Source organism: Myotis myotis, unplaced genomic scaffold (assembly GCF_014108235.1).
Source record: "Myotis myotis isolate mMyoMyo1 unplaced genomic scaffold, mMyoMyo1.p scaffold_m19_p_17, whole genome shotgun sequence".
Lineage (NCBI taxonomy): Eukaryota > Metazoa > Chordata > Mammalia > Chiroptera > Vespertilionidae > Myotis > Myotis myotis.
In genome coordinates this window covers 19,204,972-19,228,227 of record NW_023416321.1, presented here as the reverse complement: position 1 = coordinate 19,228,227, position 23,256 = coordinate 19,204,972, and the positions used below count along the sequence as shown (strand labels likewise).

The window sequence follows — 23,256 nt, the reverse complement described above, 5'->3', positions numbered from 1 at the left end:
TTGTACACATGAAACTAAAGTAATGTTGTATGTCAGTTACACCTCAATAAAAAGATAAATTTTATGATATATTTAAAATTATGAAGTATATTTCATATATATCCTTACATATAATACTCAAATATTTCAAATATTAGTGAAGTAAATACTTATCAAACTTAGAATTTTTTTTCTCAGTCTCATAAAGTAAAATTAAGGGGGAAAAATTGGAATAGTTCTCAAGATGAATCTCTAAAAGGAATATTTAATAAATGCTTGAAATGTTCTTTTTAGGATTCATTGCCATATTTATCTTTACTGATAAAAAGGGTAAGTTATTTTTTGGTTTTCACCTTAGTCTTTATGTTTTACATTATATCTTTTGATCTTGCTAAATTCACTTAATTCCAGTAGTTTATAAATTCTTTTAGGTTTTCCAAGTAAATCATATTGTCTGTAAAAGTGGCATTTTAAAATTTTCTTTCCACTCTTTATACTTTCTGTTTTATGTTCTTACCGTTTTGTACTGGCTAAGACCTCTAGGACCATGTTGAATGCAAATCACATTCTTCAATCTTGGGATATATTTTCAATTATTCACCATTAAGTACGATGTTTGCTATTATAGTTGTTTTTTTAAAATATATTTTTATTGATTTCAGAGAAGAAGGGAGAGGGAGAGAGACATAGAAACTTCAATGATGAGAGAGAATCATTGATTGGCTGCCTCCTGCATGTCCCACACTGGGGATTGGGCCCACAACCCAGGCATATGCCCTGGCTGGGAATCAAACTGTGACTTCCTGGTTCATAGGTCAACGCTCAATCACTGACCTATGCTGAAAGATACACTTTTGAAATATTAAGGAACTTCTCTTTGATTTCTTATTTTGTACTAGTTTTTAAAAAAATCATAAATGAATGTTAAATATTATCAATTGCTTTTGCTTCATCTATTGATGATTTCTCTTATTGATTTGGTAAATTTTATTAATTTTATGTATTAAATTATTTTTGCATTTCTGGATTAAACCCCCACTTAGTCCTGATCAATGTATTGATAGATGTGATTTTTGCCAATATTTTACTTAGGATTTTTGCATCTGTGCCAACAGAGAGGTCTATAATATTTCTTTCTTGGACCTTGTGTCTTTTGTTATCAAGCTTACGCTTTTTTTAGAAAACACATTTGGAAATATTCTCTGTTTTTCTGCTCTCTGGAACAATTTGTGCAAGATTGATATTATTTCTTTCTTAATTGCTGGTAGAATGTATTGTTGAAATCGTCTGGGCCAAGAGTTTCCACCGTAGGAGTGTGTTTTTACATTACATAAACAATTTTAGTTCACATATATATATATCCATTAGTTGGAATCTACTGTTAACATTTTGCTATGATTGCTTTATTACATAAATAGTCTTTTAGTGGAGTGCATATTTAACATAATAATAGATAATTTTGTGTTTAAAGCTACCAACTTACTATTTGTTTTATATTTTATCCACATGTACTATACTTTACTTTTTCTCTCAATTCTTACCTTCTTTGATCCAATCAGATATTTTAACTATTCTTTTTGTCACCTTTATTAGCTTTTAACAGCTATCCTAGAAATTACTACATGAAGTTTGAGTTATCATAGTGTAGTGTAAAATTGTTACTTCTGCCACTTTCTGCACAATGCAGGTATCTTAGAAACTTTAATTCAATTTACCCCACTTCTGAATTTTTTGTTATTGTTGTCATATATTTTAAATCTACATTTGTTTTAAACTTAAGCTAGTAATATTATTTTTACAGTCATCGTTTATTCATATTTGTCAACATATTTACCTTTACCATGGCTCTTTCTTTTTGCATTCCTATGGTGTTTTTTTCTTGTATCCTTTTTCTTCTGTTAGAAGAACTCCCTTTTTGTATTTCTTTTACTGATAAACTATTTGAATTTTTTTCTGAAATCACTTTTATTTCATTTTCAGACACTTTTAACTGTGAATAAGTTTTTTTGATTGGCATCTATTTCTTCCAGAATTTTTAAGAGGTCATTTAATTGTCTTTTGCCATTCATCATGACTGTTGAAAGTTATCTTTCAGTATACTATTCTTGCTTCTTTAAATGTGTTTTATTTTTTCTTCTGGTTGTTTAAAGATGTGACTGTATGTCTCTCATCAATGTTTAAAAAATTTTGGTTTTTACCACTGCAAATGTTTCTTTCTTATTTTCTCTCTCTTTCTGGAATTTCAGTGATATGGATGTTAGAACCCTTCAATGGATTCCATATGCCCCTTACACTGGTTTCTATAAATTTAACCGTTATCTCTGCTTTGGTTTGGATATATTCTGTTAACCTTTGTTTTAGTTGATATTTACTCTGTTCAGTCTGCTTGAGACAGCAAGTACTGACAACACTTTGGGGAAATTTTGCTCTGAAGAGCAAGGATATAGGAGCAGTACTTGGACCATGTGGGAATAAAGAGAGGGGTTTGTTTATGTTATTATTGGAATGACTCAGTACAGAGAAAAAATTGAGTGAGAAAGAAAAGGAAGATTATTTTTGGATAAAAGTCTTTGAGAACATGGGAGAGGACAAAGCACAATTGGAAGGATTTTTCTTTGATAGGAATGGGACATAAAGAGGAAAGGCACTGATTCATGTATATCAGTAGTCTTGTGAGGTGGAATTCTGGCTTGACCAATGGAAAATCTGCAGCAGCTTTAAGTTTCTAGACTCTTAAACCTTTGGGTGTCTGTATTGGGCATATGGGAAAATTGTCCAAGAAATGGAGAGTCAAACGAAAAAAGGTAGACTGTATTTATAGCTACCTAATTCTGTTTTCTGTTTCTGTGTACCCTCAGTGACAGCTACCTTTATCTTTCTCTTTTTTAAAATATGTTTTTATTGATTTCAGAGAGAGAGATAGAAACATCGATCTGCTGCCTCCTGCACACCCCTGCTGGGGATTGAGCCTGCACCTGGGCATGTGCCCTGAAGGGCAGTTGAACTGGTCACTTCCTGGGGCCTGGGGCAAAGCTCAACCAACTGAGCCACACTGGCCAGGGTGCTACCTTTATCTCTTAGGGTACTCAAAGTACTATGATATACTTGTAAGGAAATGTTTATACATTAAATTAATATTAATTAATTAAATGTTTTTGTCAGTTATAATTTTTGTACTATGTTTTTAAACATAGTTAATTCCTTATAGTGCATTCTAAAATATAAGCATAACCAATGGATGCAAGACACAGGGCTGGGGGTGGGGTGGTGAGGGCATGTACTGGGGGGTAGGGGAGGCCGGGGAAGGTCAATGGGAAGAAAAGGAAGAAAGGAGACCTATGTACTACTATTTGTAATACTTTAAACAATAAAATAAAATTTAAAAAAATTCTGAATTTTGAATAGAAAATCGAGTTTCCTAATGTATTTTCCCACATTTTATTTTGTAGTTTTGTGAGTACCAGAATAGCACAACCATGTTTCGGAATAGTCTCAAGATGCTTCTTACTGGAGGGAAATCAAGTCGTAAAAACAGATCAAGTGGTAAGTGACTAGACTACATATATTTGGTTTGATATTTTAGAAAAGCGAGTTCTTTCATTTAATAAACAAACAATTTATTTGTTTATTAAATGGCTTATTTAATTTAGAAAAAAAGAAAGTTTACATTCCTATAGGCTATTATACTCTACTAGAGGCCCGGTGCACGAATTCGTGCAGTGGTGGAGTCCCTTGGGCTGGCCTGTGCCCTCTCACAATTGGGGACCCTCTGGGAGATGTCAGACTGCTGATTTCAGCCCAATCCCTAAGGGCCAGGCTGAGGGACCCCACCGGTGCACGGATCTGTGCACCGGGCCTCTAGTATGCATATAAGATCTTTGGTTAATCTCTTCTCGCCCTCCCCCCTTCCCTCTGAGATTCATTAGTCTGTTCCATGTTTTCATTCCTGTGTGTTGAGCATCTGCCCCTGGTGGTCAGTGCATGACATAGCTACCAGTCAAACAGTCACTTAGGCTTTTATATCTATAGATTAAGAGGTAGGAACACTTGAATACTTACCAGGAACAGTCAGGTAAAAGAAAAGTATGTGAAGACAAATATTTACCTCTAATATGTGAGAGAGTAATACTTCTGTGCACGACTTATTAAAAACCTTCTAGACCTAAATTTACTTTTTGAATTAACATGTGAAATTATTTTAGCCCTAGACACTCTGGGGATTGAGACTATAAAAATAGGAACTGTCCTTAAAGGGTTATATAGAAAATGAAATATAAATTGAAGATTTCTACAGTCACTAAAATAAAGTTTATAAACTTTTTTTTAAAGAACAAAGTAGTTTCTGGGCTTTTATGATAAAAATAAACCTAAAATTTACATGTTGGGAGAAATAGTGAAGAAAAATATATTAAATGATTTCTTTGAATGGGTTGTAGATATTTATTATATTCTTTTAATACTTTCAACGTTCTTATTTTTCTGCATTTTACAAGTTTACATTGGTAGTATATTCATTATCATTCATTTAAAACTGTTTTTAACTCCCCTTGTGATTTCTTCTTGACCCATAGATATTTAAAGGATAATTGTTAATTTCTAAGCAGTTGATAGTTTCCTGGTTATCTTATTATTAACATAGCTTGACTGTATTGTTATCAGAGAACCTATTATATTATTTTACTTTTTTGATATTTTTTGAGATTTGCCTTACAACTCAGCATATGATCAAATTTGGTGAATGTTCTGGATGCACCTGAAAATAATGTGGATTCTGCAGTTATTGGGTGCAATGTAGGTCAATTTGGTTAATATTTTATATCCTCACTTATTTTTAAAAATATTTATTGAGAGAGTTATGATTAAACCTCACACTATGATTATGGAACTGTCTGTTTCTCCTCGTTCCTGACACTTTGCTTTATGCATATGGAAGCTATCTTATTATATTCGTTGAAGTTTGGAATTGTTATCTCTTCCTATTGAAATGACTATTTTACAATAATGAAATGTCCCTCTTTATTTCTAATACTGCCTTTTGTTTGAAAGATGATTTTGTTCGATAGTAGGATGACTATCCCAGCTTTCTTTTGATTAGTGTTTGCAAGATATGATTTGTTCCATTATTTTACTTGAAACATTTCTATAGGTTATACTGTTAATAGCATATAGTTGAGTTTCCTTTTTTATTCATTCAGACAAGTCTTTTAAGGGTAATGTTGGTTCATCTATACTAATTCAATGTTATATTTGGGTTTAAATGTAACATATTTACTCTGTGCTTTCTTCTTGTCCTACCTGTTCTATGCTCCCCCCTCCCCTTTCATGCTTTATTTTGGATTGATCAAAATATTTTTTTATTATTTTCTATCTCCTCCTATAGACTTGGAAATTATATGGTATTATAATTCTTTCAGTGGTTACCTTAAAGATTTAAACATCAATCAGTTTGATATCAATTGGTACTTTTACCCTCTTCTTGGACAATGAAAGAACTTTAAATTCTTTTCACCTATATGTATTTTAAACTCCAGAAGACATTAATATTGTTGTTTTATGTGGCCACTATTACTTAGATTTACCCAATATTGACCTTTTCATTGATTTTCATTCTTTTCGCCAACCCTCATTTTCTAGATGGGATAACCTTTCTTTTTGTCTGGAAAACATCCTTGATAATTTCCTTTAGTTGGTATTTTCTTGTGGCAAATTTCCTTTAATTTTGTTTACCTGAAAATTCCTTTATTTTTCCTTTACTTCTTGCAGAATATTTTTGCTGGGAGTAGAATTCTAGATTGGCAGTTTATTTCTTTCAAATATTCTTCATTGTCTTCTGGCTTCTTGAATTATTTCTGGTGAGAAGTCAACTGTCAGCTTAATTGCTGCCTCTTTAAAGGCAAGCTATATCTTTTTCTCTTTGTTTTTAGTTTTCTACATTTATATTGATGTGCCTAGGAGTGTTTTTCTTTTTACCTATCCTTGTTTGTCTTCTATTTATTTATTTATGTTTGTAGGGTTTCTTGAATCTGTGGCTTTATGTCTTTCACAGTTTTGAAAGCAATTATCCATTCTCTCTTCAAATTTTCAATTTAAAAAATTTTCTCTCTTCTTTCTATACATTTGGTAGACCATATGGATATCATCTATGTCTCTTATATTCTCTTTCTATCCTTTTGTCTCTGTGCTTTAGTTTATGCTGGGTATTTTATTTTGACATATCTTACAATCATGAATTCAGTCTTCACTAGTATACTAGTATAATCTATTCTTAGCCATATTCAGTTCTTAATTTTAGTTTTTATATATTTCAGTTCTTAAACTTCCTTCCATTTGCTAGCTTAATTTTTTAAAATTTAGAAATAATTTTATGCTTATTGAAAGGTTGCAACAATAGTATAAGGAACTCCACAGATTCACAAATTACTTACTTTTCACTGCATTTGCTTTATAATTCTCTCTATATACATACACACACGCTCTGTTTTCCCCTCTCCCTCACTCCACCTTCTTGCTCACTCACTTTAAAAAAAATTACTTGAGCCTGGCCGATGTGGCTCCATGGTTGAGCGTTGACCTATGAGCCAAGAGGTCATGATTCCCAGTCAGGGCACGTCAGGTTTCAGGCTCGATCCCCAGCAGAGGGAGTGCAGGAGGCAGCTGATCAATGATTTTCTCTCATCATTGATGTTTCTATCCTTCCTCTGAAATCAACAACAACAAGAAAAATTAAAAACTTTGTGCTTTAGCAGTTACAAATTAATGTGTTCTAGACTTTTGACTAACTACTGCTTTAGTAGATATCATATTATTAACTCCACACATGTCAAAGCTCTGTAGTATTAAAGCTAATTCCTTGGATTTACTAGGTAGTTAATGTTATCAATAAGGATTTGGGAGTGTCTTATTCTAGTATTTATTTTTCTCTGTGGTTTTTCTTGTCTAATGTTTATAATTTAGAGTATAAATTATCTAAATAGTGATTTATATTTTGTATGGAAAGAACCCTATTTGTAGAGAAGCAGTATGTTTTTTCAAACATACTCCAAAGCAAGAATTTCAAACACAAATAAATTGTATCTTAAAAAGAAAAATGTATTTATGGAATGATATCATTTGTGTTTTTATCATTACAGTTTTTTCTGTAGTCATTAATGAGTAATTGGATGACTATTTTGTTCTTACATTAACTTTGAATCATGGCTTATTTTTAAGATTAATAAAGTCAGATTTCTCATAGGTATAATCATTTTCTTGTTTGTGTTAGGAAACCAACTTAATATTTAGTTTAAGAAGCATTTGTAAAAAAAAGTAAATTGCCTGTTCTAATTTGTCTTTTAAATGATTGATCTGAATTTCTGTGTAGGCCACTAGATAAATATTTTAATATTTTTATTTTATATCAAGTAATAGCAAATGAATTTTCTCAGGCAAAGTTTTCCCTCTAAGGACACGTGAATATCAACTTTGAATTTTATAACTTAATTCAGATTTATGATGTGAAAATTGTTTCTGATTCATGTAGGACTAGGTACTCCTGAGTTTTGTGCAACCACAATCAGGTAACTCTTGAATTATGAGTTATAAGAAAAATATATGTATTTCTGTGTTTACTAAAATTTAAGTGTTTATATATTTTTCTTAACTCATAACTTTATTATTTAAAATCATGCAAGTAATAAAAGTTCAAATGTGCTTCTTTGATATAAGTAATGTCATTATTTGGTATCATTTTCTCATTGTTTTGGTAAAGCATCAGTTAGGTATGAGGGGGAAAAATGCTGTCAATTTCAGGTATTCAAGAACTCAGAGAGTACCTTAAGTATAACACAGCTGTTAGGAGCAAAATAAAATTACTAACCAATTATTTTGCTAGAAGTCGTCTTCTAGCAAAATAAAAAATGTGAGGAAGGCAGAGATGCAGAATAAAAAGCAAACAAAGCTGGTAAAACTTATAGTTAAATATAAATGCTGATACGGTTCTGCAACAAGTAGAATTTATTCCAGGAGTGCAAAGATGTTTCTATATCAGAACATTAGCAGAAGTTTTTAATAAGCATAACCAATGGGCATAAGACACTGGGGGATAGGGGAGGCTAGGGGACTGTCAAGGGCGGAGGGAAAAAATAATGGACACATATGTAATACCCTTTGTAATACTTTAAGCAATAAAAATAAATAAATAAATAAATAAATAAATAAATAAATAAATAAATAAATAAAAAACTGAAAAAAAAGAACATTAACAGAAGTTTTTAAATGAGAAAAAAATTTAAAAGCCACGTTATTGTGTCATTCTATTTGAAAAAGAGCATTTTATAAAACTGAGCATTAAAATAGAAAAGGGTGCTTTAAATATAATGAAAAATTTTCACCAAATCCAACATCTAAACATCATACTAAACAAGGAAATGTAGTGGCCAATTCTTAAAACAGAAACCTTTAGCGATTTCTCCTGTTACCTACTCTTTTTCAAAATTGTTTGGAAGGTTCTAGTATACAATTAGGACAAGAAAATAAAATGACTAGTATTAACATTGGAAAAGAAAAGACAGTCATCTTTATTTTAAAATGAGGTGAAAATCCCAGAGAATCTAGTAAATATCTACTAGAGACAATAATATAACTTGGCAAGGTGATTGGTACTTTCAGCTCTACCAGTATTTACTGACTAGAAATGTAAATGAGGAAAAAATTACATTCACAGTGATAATAACCATTAACACATTGTATGCGGGAAACGTATTTATATGTTTTACGTTGACTGGTAGTAGAGTGCGGGACACATATTAATACGTTTTTTATAGACTAGCGGTAGAATGTGGGTAACGTATAAATATGTTTATTTTTATACTTTTTTATTGCTCTAAAGGGATGCTAACATGCAGATATACGAATTCCAAAGGACAAAATTTGGGTCTCTGACACATACAATGGTGAATTATGTATGTGCTTCTAGGTATAACGGTAATCAATCTATTCAACTGCAAAAATGGCCCGCGCCACCTGTTAGCACGCAATAAAAACTACCCGCAAACAATGCGTTAAATTCTCATGAAATTTGAGAAACCTAATTGGAGTTGGACAAATGGAAAGACATATCATATTTCTTCTGGGTTTACACATAAAGTAAGTTTTCTTTTTCAAATCATTTTTTATTTTTCCATTTACTATCCTATTCCCATATAATAAAGAGATAATATGCAAATTGACCCTCACACCTCACAAGATGGCTGCCTGTGACCAGGCTGGCAGGGGGGTTAGTGAGGGATGACCAAGCGACTGAACAGCAGGCTGTGTGGGGCGACCAGGCTGGTGAGGGGGGGCAGTTTGGGGCGACCAGGCCAGCAGGGGGACAGTTGGGGGCAATCAGGCCGGCAGGGGGAGGCAGTTAGGGGCAACCAGGCAGGCAGGGAGGGCAGTTGGGGTCGACCAGGCTGGCAGGGAGGGGATAGTTAGGGGCAACCAGGCTGGCAGGGGGGTTAGTTAGGGGCAATCAGGCCAGCATGCAGAGGCAGTGAGGGGCGATCAGGCTGGCAGGGCAGGGGCAGTTAGGGGCGATCAGGCAGGCAGGCAGGTGAGTGATTAGGAGCCAGCAGTCCAGGATTGTGAGAGGGATGTCCGACTGCTGGTTTAGGCCCGATCCCCGAGATTTGGCCTAAACCGGCAGTCGGACATCCCCCAAGGGGTCCCGGATTAGAGAGGGTGCAGGCTGGGCTGAGGGGACCTCCTCCCCCTTGCATAAATTTTGTGCACCAGGCCACTAGTTGATATCCTATATAATAAAGAGATGATATGCAAGTTGACCATCACTCCAACACACAAGATGGCCTCCCCCATGTGGTCTAAGATGGCTAGCAGGGGAGGACAGTTAGGGGCAACCAGGCCTTCAGGGGAGGGCAGTTGGAAGCGACCAGGCCTGCAGCAAACACTTAGGGGTGACCAGTCCTGCAGGGGAGGGCAGTTAGGGGCGACCAGGCCGGCAGGGAAGGGAGTTAGGAGTGTCCAAGCCTGTAGGGGAGGGCAGTTGGGAGTGACTAGGCTGGCAGGGAAGGGCAGTTAGGGGTGACCATGCCTGCGGGGGAGGGCCGTTAGGGGCGACCAGACCTGCAGGGGAGGGCAGTTAGGGGCAACCAGGCTGTCAAGGAAGTGAAGTTAGGGGTAACTGGGCCAGCAGGGGAGGACAATTAGGGATAACCAGGCCTGCAGGGGAGGGCAGTTATGGGCAAGCAGGGGAGGGCAGTTAGGGGCTTCCAGGCTGGCAAAGGAGGGAAGTTAGGGGTGACTGGGCCAGCGGGGAAGGGCAGTTGGGGGCGACCATGCCTGCAGGGGAGAACACTTAGGGGCGACCAACCCTGCAGGGGAGGGCAGTTGGGGGGACCAGGCTGGCAGGGGAGGACAGTTAGGGGTAACCAGGCCGGCAGGGGAGGGCAGTTAGGGGCAATCAGGCTGGCAGGGGAGCAGCTAGGCATCGATCAGGCTGGCAGGGGAGTGGTTAGAGGGTGATCAAGCTGGCAGGCAGAAGCGATTAGGGCAATCAGGCAGGTAGGCAGGCAGGTGAGCAGTTGGGAGCTAGCAGTCCTGGATTGTGAGAGGGATGTTGACTGCCCATTGGGATTGGGCCTAAATGGGCAGTCGGACATCCTTCGAGGGGTCCCAGATTGGAGAGGGTGCAGGCTGGGTTGAGGGACACCCCCCCCCCCCGCACAAATTTTGTGCACTGGGCCTCTAGTATAACATATTAATTTCAGGTTTACACCCCAGTTATTAGACATTTTAAAACTTACTAAGTCATCACCCCCCCCAAAATCTTATACCCACCTGACACCATGCATAGTTATTAGAATACTAAAGGCCCGATGCATGAAATTTGTGCAAGGGGCTTGGCTCCCACCACTGCAGCGGCTGCCTCCTCTGCCTCAGCCCCCTGCCCACCATGGCGGCTGCCTTGGCCCTCATAGCCCCGGCTTCGTCTGGAAGGTCATCCAGAAGGACGTCCTACCTCATTAGCATAACATGCTTTTATTATTATAGATTATTGACTATATTCCCTATGTGTACTTTATACCCCTATGACTATACTGTAACTACTGATTTGTACTTCTACTGCTAAATCCCTTCATCTTTTTCACCCATTCCCCTAACACCCCTCCCATGTGGCAAACATCAAAATGTTCTCTGTATCTATGAATCTGTTTTGGTTCTTCTTGTTTATTTTGATTTTTAGATTCAATTGTTGATAGATATCTATTTATTGTTATTGTATTCTTCATATTTTTTTTAATCTCTTTCTGCAGTCTTCATAAAGAAGACCCTTTAACATTTCATGTAATACTGGTTTGGTGGTGATGAACTCCTTTAGCTTTTCCTTTAGCTTCCTATCTGACCTTCAATTTTAAATGATAACTTTGCTGGGTAGAGTAATCTTGGTTGTAGGTCCTTGCTGTTCATCACTTTGAATATTTCTTACTGTTCCCTTCTGGCCTGCAAAGTTTCCGTTGAGATATCAGCTGACAGTCTTATGGGAGTACCCATAAGGCAGGGGTGGGCAAACTTTTTGACTCGAGGGCCACAATGGGTTCTTAAACTGGACCGGAGGGCCGGAACAAAAGCATGGATGGAGTGTTTGTGTGAACTAATATAAATTCAAAGTAAACATCATTACATTAAAGGGTACAGCCTTTTTTTTTTTTTAGTTTTATTAATTTCAAACGGGCCGGATCCGGCCCGCGGGTCGTAGTTTGCCCACGGCTGCCATAAGGGGTACTACAATTAGTTACCTAGTTTTCTCTTGCTGCTTCTAAGATTCTCTGTCTTTAACCTTTGGTATTTTAATTATGATGTGTCTTGGTGTGGGCCTCTTTGGATTTATTTTGTTTGGGACTCCGTGTACTTCTTGGACTTGTATGCCTATTTCTTTCACCAAGTAAGTGAAAAGAATAAATGAGAAAAACAACTGATTTTGGTGGAGGTTATGACTTATAAGGTATTAAAACTATAATATGTGGTCACATAGTTAGACTAGATATGTCTAGGACAGAGAGCCAGGAAAACCATGGTATTAACGAGGCAGGAGCATTATTGCTACTTCATTTTGTGGAACTATCCAAGGCATTGTAGGATACATGTCCATTATGATCAAAAGATACCTTTTAATTTTTCAAATAATCAGGGTCTGCCCTTGATTGAGACCTGAGCTGGAGATATAATGGAGATGTTAGATTTTATTTTTTCTTGCATCATTGTATTACCTTAAATGCTTGGGGTGCTGATCCTTCTGTGTTTAATGACTTGTTCATGGTGGATCATTTCCTCATGTGTTTTTTAAGGTTTCTTTTTAAGCTTATCTCAGATAGGAATTGCTTTGTGTGGGGATAATGTACTGTTGGCTGTTGCACTGGTATCACAGGCCATCGATTGATTTTTTTAAAGCTTTTTATTGTGGTAAAATATATATAACATGAAATTCATTTTTTTTTTTTTTAATTCTCACCCAAGAATATATTTTCCATTGATTTTCAGACAAAGTGGAAGGGAGGGTGGAGGGAGAAAGAGAGAGAAGAATCAACATGAGAGAGACACATTGATTGTTTTCCTCCCACATGTGCCCCAACCAGGGTCTGGGATTGAACCCAAAACCGAGGTACATGTCCTTGACTGGGAATTGTACCCACAACCCTTTGGCCTGTGGACTGATGCTCTAACCACTGAGCAACCAGCCAAGTTTGAAGTTCACCCTTTTAACCGTTTAAAAAAAAATTCTCACCTGAGGATATGTTTTTTTTAAAATTGATTTTAGAGAGAGAGGAAGGGGGAGAAAGAGAGAGTGAGATAGATAAGAGATAGAGATAGAGATAGAGATAGAGATAGAGATAGAGATAGAGATAGAAAGAGAGAGAAACATCGATCTGTTGCCTCCTGTACATACATGCCCGGACCCTGAACCGAACATGCAACCTAGGTATGTGCCCTGACCAGGAACAGAGCTTGCAACCTTTTGTTACCTGGGACAGTGCTCCAACCAATTCAGCCACCTGGCCAGGGCTGTTCCTGATTACCTTTGACTTCATTTTCTGTAAAGGTAACTCTTGTTCACTTTCTTTCAGCCATATCAGCCTTCTGCTTTAGGAGTTTTATGCTTGTTGTGCCCTTAGCCTGGAACATTAGCTTCCTTTCTTCATTGGGGACTTAATTGAGAAGTCACCTCTTTGAGGTCTTTGCTGGCTACCAGATTTAAGACTTTAGCCCCTTTTTTATGTTTGTCCTTTTATTTTGTCCCCCCTCTTATATTGTAACTCCTGCAATTATCACTATCTTATTATTTATCTTGTTTTTCTGTTTTGTTATCTGTCTTTCCAACTATAATAATGTTCTCTTTTCCACTGTATCTTTAGCACCAGACTGGCACATAGTAAGCAGCAGCCTGACTGGCTCATAGTAAGCACTCAGTAATATTGTTTCATGAATGAATGACATTTTAAGGAAGATAACTCCAGCATCAGTATATAAAATGGAATGGACTGGCATCAGTATATGAAATGGACTGCGATGAGTAGAATCTAAGAGACGATGAAAAGGCTAAAGGACTAAAGAGGATGATACACAAGGAAGATATTTTTGAGGTAAAATAGGAAGGATTTAGTTACTAGAGTGGCCAGGAAAAGGAAAGAATGAAGGCAATAATTCTGAAATTTCTGGCCAGAGGGACTGGCTGATGTGACATTGCATTATTCCACACCCATATTAGGTACAAAATGATCATATATTAAATGAATAATTATCCAGAGAAATTACCTTTTGTACTAAATTCTGCTTTCAAATGTAATTTATTAACTCCATGGTTTCTTTCCACTCTTCTGGGTCCTTTCTAATTTGCCTTTGTTTGAGCTTTGGGATATGCTTCCTCTGGACTTTAGGACAGTTTAATGCTATAAACCCTTTAGCAACGCACTGCAGCATTTCACCCTGAAGACTTATTTCCATGATTATCTACTTCCATAGTTTACCGTTTCCATCTGTGTTGCTGAAGAAGGAAGCCAGAGAAAGCTATGTAGGGTTCATTCTGTCAGTACAAGTACTTTTGTGACTATATAATTCTTTCCAATTTAAAGGAATTTTCATTTTCTGTTTAGTTGCTCCCTATCTTCAACTTGTACAAGTTGCTTGAAATTTAAAATAGTGATTTCTTAGATTAAAGTTCCACTGATAAAATTGTCTTTGATTATTAATCCAAGATTATATATTTCAAACAATTAAAAAAAAACACCCCAACGTAAAACATTGAGCCCTGGCTGGTTGGCCTAGTTGGTTGGAGCAGCATCCTGTGCACCAAAGCGTGACAGGTTCAATTCCTGGTCAGGGCACATACCAAGGTTTGATGCTCAATCCCTGGTTGGTGGCACATGTGAGAGGCAACTGATCAATGTTTCTCTCCCTTCCCCCTCCCTGCTCCCCTCTCCCCTTTCCCCCTTTTCTCTCCCTCTTGGCTAGGGCTGTTTTAACTATTTTAAATCTTTTGCCTTTCCATATAAATTTTAAAGTTTATATCTATTAAAAAAAACAACAACCCTCTGGGATATTGCTTGAAATTGCATTAAATCTATAGGTCAACTGGAATAGAATTGAAATCTTTATCATGTTGGGTCTTTCAGTGTATAAACATATGTGTTTCCATTTATGTGAGTCTTATTTGATGTCTGTCATCAGCATTTTGTAGCTCCAGCATACACTGTATTTGTTTTATTAGATTTATACCTAAGTATTTCCTTTTTAAAAACTATTGTTGTCCCTAGCTGGTTTGGGTCAGTGGATAGAGCGTGAACCTGTGGACTGAATGAAGAGTCCCAGATTCGATTCTAGTCAAGGGCACATGCCCGGGTTGTGGGCTCGATCCCCAGTGAGGGGCATGCAGGAGGCAGCCGATCAGTGAGTCTCTCTCATCATTGATGTTTCTATCTCTCTCTCCCTCTCCCTTCCTCTTGAAATTAATAATCATGTATTAAAATTAAAAAAACTATTGTTGGTAGTATTTTTAAAAAGTTTTGGCTTTTAATTGTCTACTGCTAGTGTATAAATACATATAAAACTATGATTGAGTATTGTTTTTTGACTTTGTACTATGACCTTGCTAAACTCATGAAGTTCTGAGAGTTTTTTTGTTTTGTTTTGTTTGTTTTTGGTAGATTCCTTTGAATTTTTTAAGTGGACAATAATGTCTTCTGAGAATAGTCAGTTTTATTTCTTCCTCTTCAGTCTGTACGAACTGACTAGTTTCTAGTAAGATGGTGGCTAAGAGTGGTGAGAGTCAGTGTTCTTGTCAGTCTTGGACCACTAAGGTTGACTGATGTTGATGGTAGATGTTTTTTATCAAGTTGAGGTAATTTTCCTGTATTTCTAATTTTTAATCATGAATGGATGTTGAATTTTGTTTAAATGCTTTTTCTATATCAAGTGATCTGATCATGTGATTTTTCTTCTTTGAACCATTAATATGATGGATTACAATGAATGATTTCCACATATTTAATTAACTTAGCATTCCTAGGAGGATAAACCCTCTTGGTCATAGTGTGTGTGTATGTCAGAGAGAGTGTATGTGTGTACATTACTGGATTTGATTTGCTAATATTTTGTTGAAGATTTTTGTTTCTATGTTCATGAGGGATATTGGTCTGTAGTGGGCGTTTTTTTTGGTAATGATTTGATCTACTTTTACTGTATTAGAGTAATGTCATCTATGAGAGATATTGTGTAGAATTGGTGATTTTTTTTAATGTTTGGTAGCAGAATTCATTGAAACCATTTGGGCTTGGAGATTTCTTTTTTGTAAAGGTTTTTAAACCACAGACTTAGTTTTTTAATAGTTATAGAAATATTCAGGTTACTGTTTAATCTTAGGTGAATTTCAGTAATTCTTATTTATTTATTAAAAGGTGTGTTTAGAATGAGAAGATCAAGGTTTGCTATTGACCAGCTACATGACCTTGAGAAAGGTAGTTTAGCCTTAACTTTCGTGGTCCTTCAATTGTTCATCTGAAAAATTAGAGTTAGACTTATTTGTCTTCTTTAAAGTTTCTCAGAGTTTTAAAATTCTCTAATTCTGGTAGGATAAGAGTGTATATGTTTGAAGTTTATATGAAAGGATGGTGAGTCTCTGTTTCTTTTATTTTTTATTTATTTTTTTATTGCTTAAAGTATTACAAAGAGTATTACATATGTCTCCTTTTTTCCCCCGCCCTTGACAATCCCCTGGCCTCCCCTACCCCCCAGTGTCTTATGTCCATTGGTTATGCTCATATGCATGCATACAAGTCCTTTGGTTGATCTTTTACCCACCCCCCTCCTGCCCTCCCACCCTCCCCGGCCTTCCTGCTGTAGTTTGACAGTCTGTTTCTTGTTTCATCTGTCAGTTTTCGAAAATTGGTTTACGTAGATTCACTTTGCCTTTTAACATATCAGTTCCATATTTTCTTCTTATAAATGGATTATTTGTTGATGAAAAAGGTATGGTTAGAAGCAAACCTCTTTCTGCATTTATACATGATATACTGTGTTATTTGAAAAAATTACTTTCATAAGCTATGCAAGAAGATGTAAGACAGTCATATGTTAGTTTTTAATGTCATTCTTTCTTGAAAAAAATTAAATTATCAGTTTAGAATTTAAAATGTTAGAAATGAGTTTCTCTTTTGGTAATTATTCTTCTGAATCTTCATAATTTGTGATTATACTTCTGATTTTAAAAGTCATTCATTTTTGGCTACTTAATAGAGACAATTTCTATGTAACTATTTTATGTAAAATTCATTTTTAAAAGATGGCACATTGTTGTGCATCCTGTTCATTTATTGGGTTAAAGCAAAGTGAAACTAGCATACAGATCTGCTGCTGAAGGAAACATTAAGTTGCAGGCTGCAGCTGGAGGATTTTACGTAGGCACCTGTGGGTTTGAGTGCGTTCAATATACAGACTGCAGTAGGAGGCTGGCACTGCCTCTGCTGACTCCAGTACACTCCTTCACTGCTGTTCTGCTGAATTTTCCACTGTCCAGAAGACAAACAAAATGGTGCAGCAATTTCAGGGCATGGGAAAAAAATAACCGTCAATATGACTCAAAGGTGGGTTTGCTATACTGAATGGCAAAGGAAACAGTTTAACGAGATTAAAAGCTTGGATATAGTTCAGTATGTCAGATAACCTTAGCTGTTTTAATATTTGATTGTGGCCACTTAAGAATGAAAATGTGTAGTTTTGAAATCTGCATGGCTTCTAATACATAGAGGTTTCGGGTAAATTGCATGTGTAGCATTAATAAATGCATGCATGGTAGCTTATGAATCGTTTTTTATTTGTACTATATATGTGTAATGTGTATACATGTACACACATTTGCATATATATGAAAGGTTTTTCCTATTAATACTAGACTTTTTAAAAAAGTACTTACACATTTTATATCTTCTCTGTTACACATTCATTACAGTTCCTATCGATGTCTCTTTTCTTATATTGTTCATTTTATAATAGTAGAGAGCATTAGTAGAGCATTCTCTGGTGAGGTGGCAAATAAGTAGAATGAACACGAGTTGGCACTTATATTTTATTGATGACTATAATGCAGTGAGTTCGCATTGCACATAGTCATGATTTAAATGATTACCTCTTTTATGAAAGCAAAATGTTTGTAAGAATGGCCATGTTATAGACATGAGTATAAAATAAGGAAAGTAGGACAATTAAAATTTCTCTGTCCTTGGTTCTTTGAGTAATGCTCAGTGTTTACTCAAGACATTTTGTCATTTTAGAAGTACAGTGTAAGAAACCATTGAACACCAAGTAGAGAAGAACATGGAGGTTTAGTTTCCCACCCACTCCCAGAAAGTACTTTAGTTATGTACTCATATATTTTGGGTTTCGGTGGTAGCATATTACTGGGGAGCTGTCCAGTTGAAACAAGATATATTTACTTAAGCCACACCCAACAGATTCAGGTTTTTTATGCATTCAGGCACTGTTTTAATCCTGTGCTGATTTGAACCATCATATGTATGATGCTTTTGAGTTGTAAAAAGAAAGAAAATACTAGATTCACAGGTTCCAGCTTACTGTATTCTTAAAAATCTGAGTTCTATATTAATAGCACAGAACAACTATAAGTTATGCAGCATTAACTCTCTCTCTCTCTCTCTCTCTCTCTCACACACACTCTCACACACACACACACACACACACACACACACACACACGGTTCCAGTACAATTGTACTGCAAGTGTTCTGATCATATAGGTAACAATGCTGCTGGCATACTATTTTTTTGGTTAGTATTTTAGGTGTTAAATTGGGATATGACATTTAAAGTTCAGATTTTCTTATTTGAGAAAATGTTTGTCCAGGCATTTAAAATGCTTCACTGAGTTTTCTTGTGCTTTTAAAAAAATTGCAAAAATATTAAACCAAAGTTTAAAATCTACTTGTAATGTTTTATTCTATACTACTGACACGTTGTGTGTGATAAGAATTAACAACTGTATGGCTGTTTGCCACTGTGTTGGGTTAACTCACTCACTTTACTGTAGACAGAAATATAAGAATCAGCATTAATCTCAGTAGTCTGCAAATTGCTCATATTCTATATTTTCAAAAACTATTTCTTTCAGACAAAGCAAATCCACTCTCTCTTCTCACCCAAGAGAAAACAAATTATCCTCTCTTCTGTACTATTTTTCCTTTACTTTTATTGAATAACACAGAAGAATCATTATGGGATTTTGTGCCAGATTTAGTGGCCACAGATTGCTAACCATAGATTGAAATATGCTATAATTATTAGGATGGTTTATGTATCTAAAATGTTATATAACCCTGATGGAATGTTGCAGATGAAACAAAGAAATCTGATTGGTTCCTCACAAGACACGGCAACCTTGAAATCCATTCTAACCAGAGGCTTTTACAGCAGCCTGGATGGTTAGTTGGCATCACAGTAAAAACACAAATAAGCCTTGGAGATGGGGAGGGGTTTGGAAGAGAAAATGAAGTTGTTAAAGCACTTCAGCAATTCTAATCTTTGAGCAGTTTATTTCTTGCAGGTTATTTTTTCTCTTTTAGCCTTTTTTTTTTTTTTTTTTGCTTATTGTTACTTTAAGAGAGTGTTATATTCTCTTAAGTTAACAAACTTTAAAAATAGTATTATTAAATGAATTGCAAGGGAACCCTAAAAGGAGCTTTATGATAAGTGATAGAATGGGTTAATGAATAATATAATTTCAGAACTTATTAATAATGGATGAATAGGACTTGTGTGTGTGTGTGTGTGTGGGGGGGAGTATGTGTTGGAAAAGAGTTCTGAAGAACAGGACACTAATCGGAACTCTTGGCTCTACCCTTCATCATTAAAATTGCATTAGATAATGTGTCCGCTAAGACTTCAGTGATGCTTGGTGAGGGCACATTGTTACAGACATTCAAACAGCAGCCTATTGCAAGTCAAAACAGGTGGAGAATTGTTTGCTGTCTGCTAGCTATTAGAAACACCCTTGAGATGTAAGAACAATATATGTTAGCTTTTTATTTATTTATCATTCTTGGCTAGATGGTCTGCTGGAATATAGTTGTAAATTACAGTATTCAACCCTTTTATAATTTTACAGAAAATATTTAAAATACACTTGTAGTTCATTCTATTAAAATTTGAAAATTCTTTTTATTTTTTTTATTTTTTTTTATTATTAGTTAAGGTATTACAAATGAATTTGAAAATTCTTATACTTAAACAATAATAGGTCAACCTCATTTACAGAATCTGGGGGAGGGAAAATTACTGTGAGCAGGAACGAGTATTTAAATTAAGAAAATAAATTATATTGAAAGGAAGAAAAGCATCCAAATAAAAGATTTAAAGAGTCATATATAATGTATAGATATAGTCTGATAAAAACCAATTATATCCTTAGATTCCATTTCTATGCTTATTTTCTAAATTATTCAATATGCTAATAGAGTAAGGCTGAAGGCAGCTGGCTGCTAGTGTTACAAGCAGAAAACAAAATGGCTGGCAAGGATTAGTACTGTAAATTTACAATAGAGCCCGATGCAATTAAGATGTCTTTTGTTGAAGGAGAATATTACAAAGTAAGTTGATGAGAGGATGATTGTTATATGAGATGCTTTTGACAATAAACATAATATTAAAGAAAATGATAATGTATTACTACATAAAATGAAAAGATTTTATGCTATAAATAGAGTAATTCATTTTCAACTAAGCAGTAAAAAAAACCCTCTTGTTAATATTCACTTAACCATTATTGTCTTTGCAATTCTAAGATCCAGGTAGTTTCTGAGGGTATTATTTATGGATCTTTTAGATTAAAAGTGTGATTAAGAGTAAAAGAAATAAAAATAAATATATCCTTAGAATAAGGGGGGAAATTTAGAGGTAAGTTTTTGGGAGTTTTATTTATTTATGACTCTTTTAGATTAGCATTAGATTTATTTATGATTCTTTTAGATTAGAATCTTTTAGAAGGATAGAAGAAATAGAGTGATGGGAAAATTTAGAGATAAGAATGAGAATATAGTTTAGGAAATGACAAATCCATATATTTGTATATTAGTAAAAATTTTTTCTCTGTATAACCATAAACCTTTCCCATGGATTTTTATCAGTTGTTGAAAGAATAAATGATGTTAACATTGTTGATAGGCTCAGACAGATTGAGAGATAGCTCAGGAATTGTTAATTACTTAGGTTGGAGACAGCACATTAGCTCACATGCCTATCACAGCGTAAGAAGGCAAACAATGTGAAATCGTTATCTCTACTTCTTGAGCACATAGTATGATGCCCCAGCACTTAATGGGTATCTAGTAACTGATGAATGCATAACAGCCAACACTGTGTGTGTACAAAGACACACACATACATAAATACATACATAATTATACTAATTTAATTTTCACAACTTTATGGAATAAATTTATTAATTTTTATTTATTTAGTAGATAAAAGGGCAAAGAAAAAGAAGGTAAATGATTTGACCTAAGTCATACAGTAAGTGTTGGAGCCAGGATTTGTACTTGTGGGTCCCGAACTTTTGCATCATCTCTTCTTCCAAGAACTGAATATTAGGATGTGTTGGTATTCAACAGTATTGTTAGCCCTCAGGAGCATACAATATGCATATTATCTGTCAGAATCTGCAGAGTGGAGAAAACCTTTCTACTGCATCTCTTCCAAAATTGCTTTAACTGACATTTTGTTTTCTAAAATTTTTTTTCTATCACTTAGCTGTAGCTGATGGTTCATTATCATCAGCTAATGAAGATGTCAGTTCTAAGAGCTACTTAAAAGCCCATAGCAAGTGTATTCAGGAAACAGTTAAAAAACACATGAAGCTTTCTGTGCTCCCCAAAATGGCTGCCAACATATAATGAGCCATCAAGTCCAGTTCATTAGAACTTCTGAATATTTCCTAACCTTGTCTTCTCTTTCTTATTTTAGGATATCTTCTTTTGTCACTAAAATTACCATGTCTTTGGTCTCAAGACCTTTTAGTCCATTCTGTATTTTGCTATAAGAATGAATTTTCACAAATATAAATCCCCATAACTTTCAGAATAAAATAAGGCATATTTTTCTCTAATTCTCATTGTTATTACCATAGCTTAACACATGTACACAGACATAGATAATTCACAGACTCATACAGACAGATTTAGAATTTGAAAAAAAATTAATGTTTGAATCTTATCAGAGATGAAATATCTCAGTATAAATTTATCCATGAACAGTTTTTCGTTTAGTATTGTGTGTGTGTTTTAAAATTTATTAAGTGGTATCATTATCTCTGTATCATTCTACATCTTGTTTATTTTGCTCTTGCTGTATATAGACTTGGTTTATTTCTTTTATATATTGTACAGTATTCAATTTTATGAGTGCATTTCTTTAATCCTTATTCTCCTAATAGAGATTTGAGTTTATTTCAATGTTTGTTTTTGTTTTGTGTTATTATAAAAAATGCTGCAGTGAATATTCTACACATATAAGAGTTTTCCTAGGGACTATATCTAGAGATGGAGTTGCCAGGATGTAGACTATTTGCCTTTTCACTTTTACTATGTAATTCCTCTCCTGTGTTACTGTACACATTTACACGCTTCTTAGAAGTGTTTGAGAGTTCCTGTCCTGCTATATCCTTGCCAACATTCAAATGGTCAGAATTCTTCATTTTCCCCATATTATACTGATTTAATTTCTGTTTCTGTAATTTCTAGTGAGGCAGAATATCCTTTCATCTGTTTATTGACCTCTTATATTTTCTCTTTGGTACTAGCTTCCTCATATCCCGTGTGCATTGTTTCTCTTGGATTATTTATCTTTTTCTTATTGATTTATGGATATTCTTTCTATGTTCTAGACAGGGTTCAGCAAACTGTAGCCCATGGGTCAAATCCACCCACCACCTATTTTTGTGCAGCCTGTGAGCTAAGGATTAATTTTACATTTATTTTAAATGATTCAGGGAAAAGATTAAAGAAAAATAAAATGTCACAACAATGAAAATTATATGAAATTCAAATTTCAATGTCCATAAGTAAAGCATTGGAATGTAGCCACATTCATTTAATTACATATTGTTCATGGCTGCTTTTGCAGTATAGTGGTAGAACTGAGTAGTCACAGCAGAGAACATACGGTCTGCAAAGCCTAAAATATTTTAGTTTTAGGTTTTTGTAGAAGTTAGTAGACCCTGTTCTAGGTTGATCCTTAGTCTGTGATGTTTTTTGCAGATATCTTCTCTCATCTCTGCCCTGTCTTAAACTTTGCTTTTAAGACTGAAACTCTGAATTCCTGTTGAATGAAGTTTAAATTTTTGAAAAAAAATCTTTATTGCTTAAAGTATTACATATGTCTCCTTTTTCCCACATTCCAGGCTGTTCCCACCCCTCTACTGTCTGTGTCCATGAGTTATGCTTATATGCATGCATCCATACAAGTCCTTTGTTTGATCTCTTACATACATACACACACAAACACACCCCGCCCCCCGGCTTTCCCTCTGAGGTTGGACGGTCTGTTCGATGCTTCTATGTCTCTGATCTATTTTTGTTCATTATATCCCACAAATGAGTGAGATCATGTGATATTTATCTTTCTCCAACTGGCTTATTTCACTTAGCATAATGCTCTCCAGGTCCATGCATGCTGTTGCAAATGGTAAGAGTTTCTTCTTCTTTTTTTTTTACAGCAACATAGTATTCCATTGTGTAGATGTACC

The 23,256-nt window shown here is 35.2% G+C and overlaps 1 protein-coding gene across 8 annotated transcripts in view; it reads left to right on the top strand.

Moving 5' to 3' along the window:
* TANC2 (tetratricopeptide repeat, ankyrin repeat and coiled-coil containing 2) overlaps nucleotides 1-23,256 on the top strand; it is a 247,181-nt gene that overhangs the window by 23,501 nt on the left and 200,424 nt on the right. For all 8 annotated transcript variants that reach the window (XM_036340072.1, XM_036340071.1, XM_036340070.1 and 5 more), the window contains exon 2: nucleotides 3,429-3,522. In XM_036340072.1, the coding sequence (XP_036195965.1) occupies nucleotides 3,456-3,522 (67 nt within the window). In that variant the 5' untranslated portion in view covers nucleotides 3,429-3,455. The remainder of the gene's footprint in view (nucleotides 1-3,428; nucleotides 3,523-23,256) is intronic.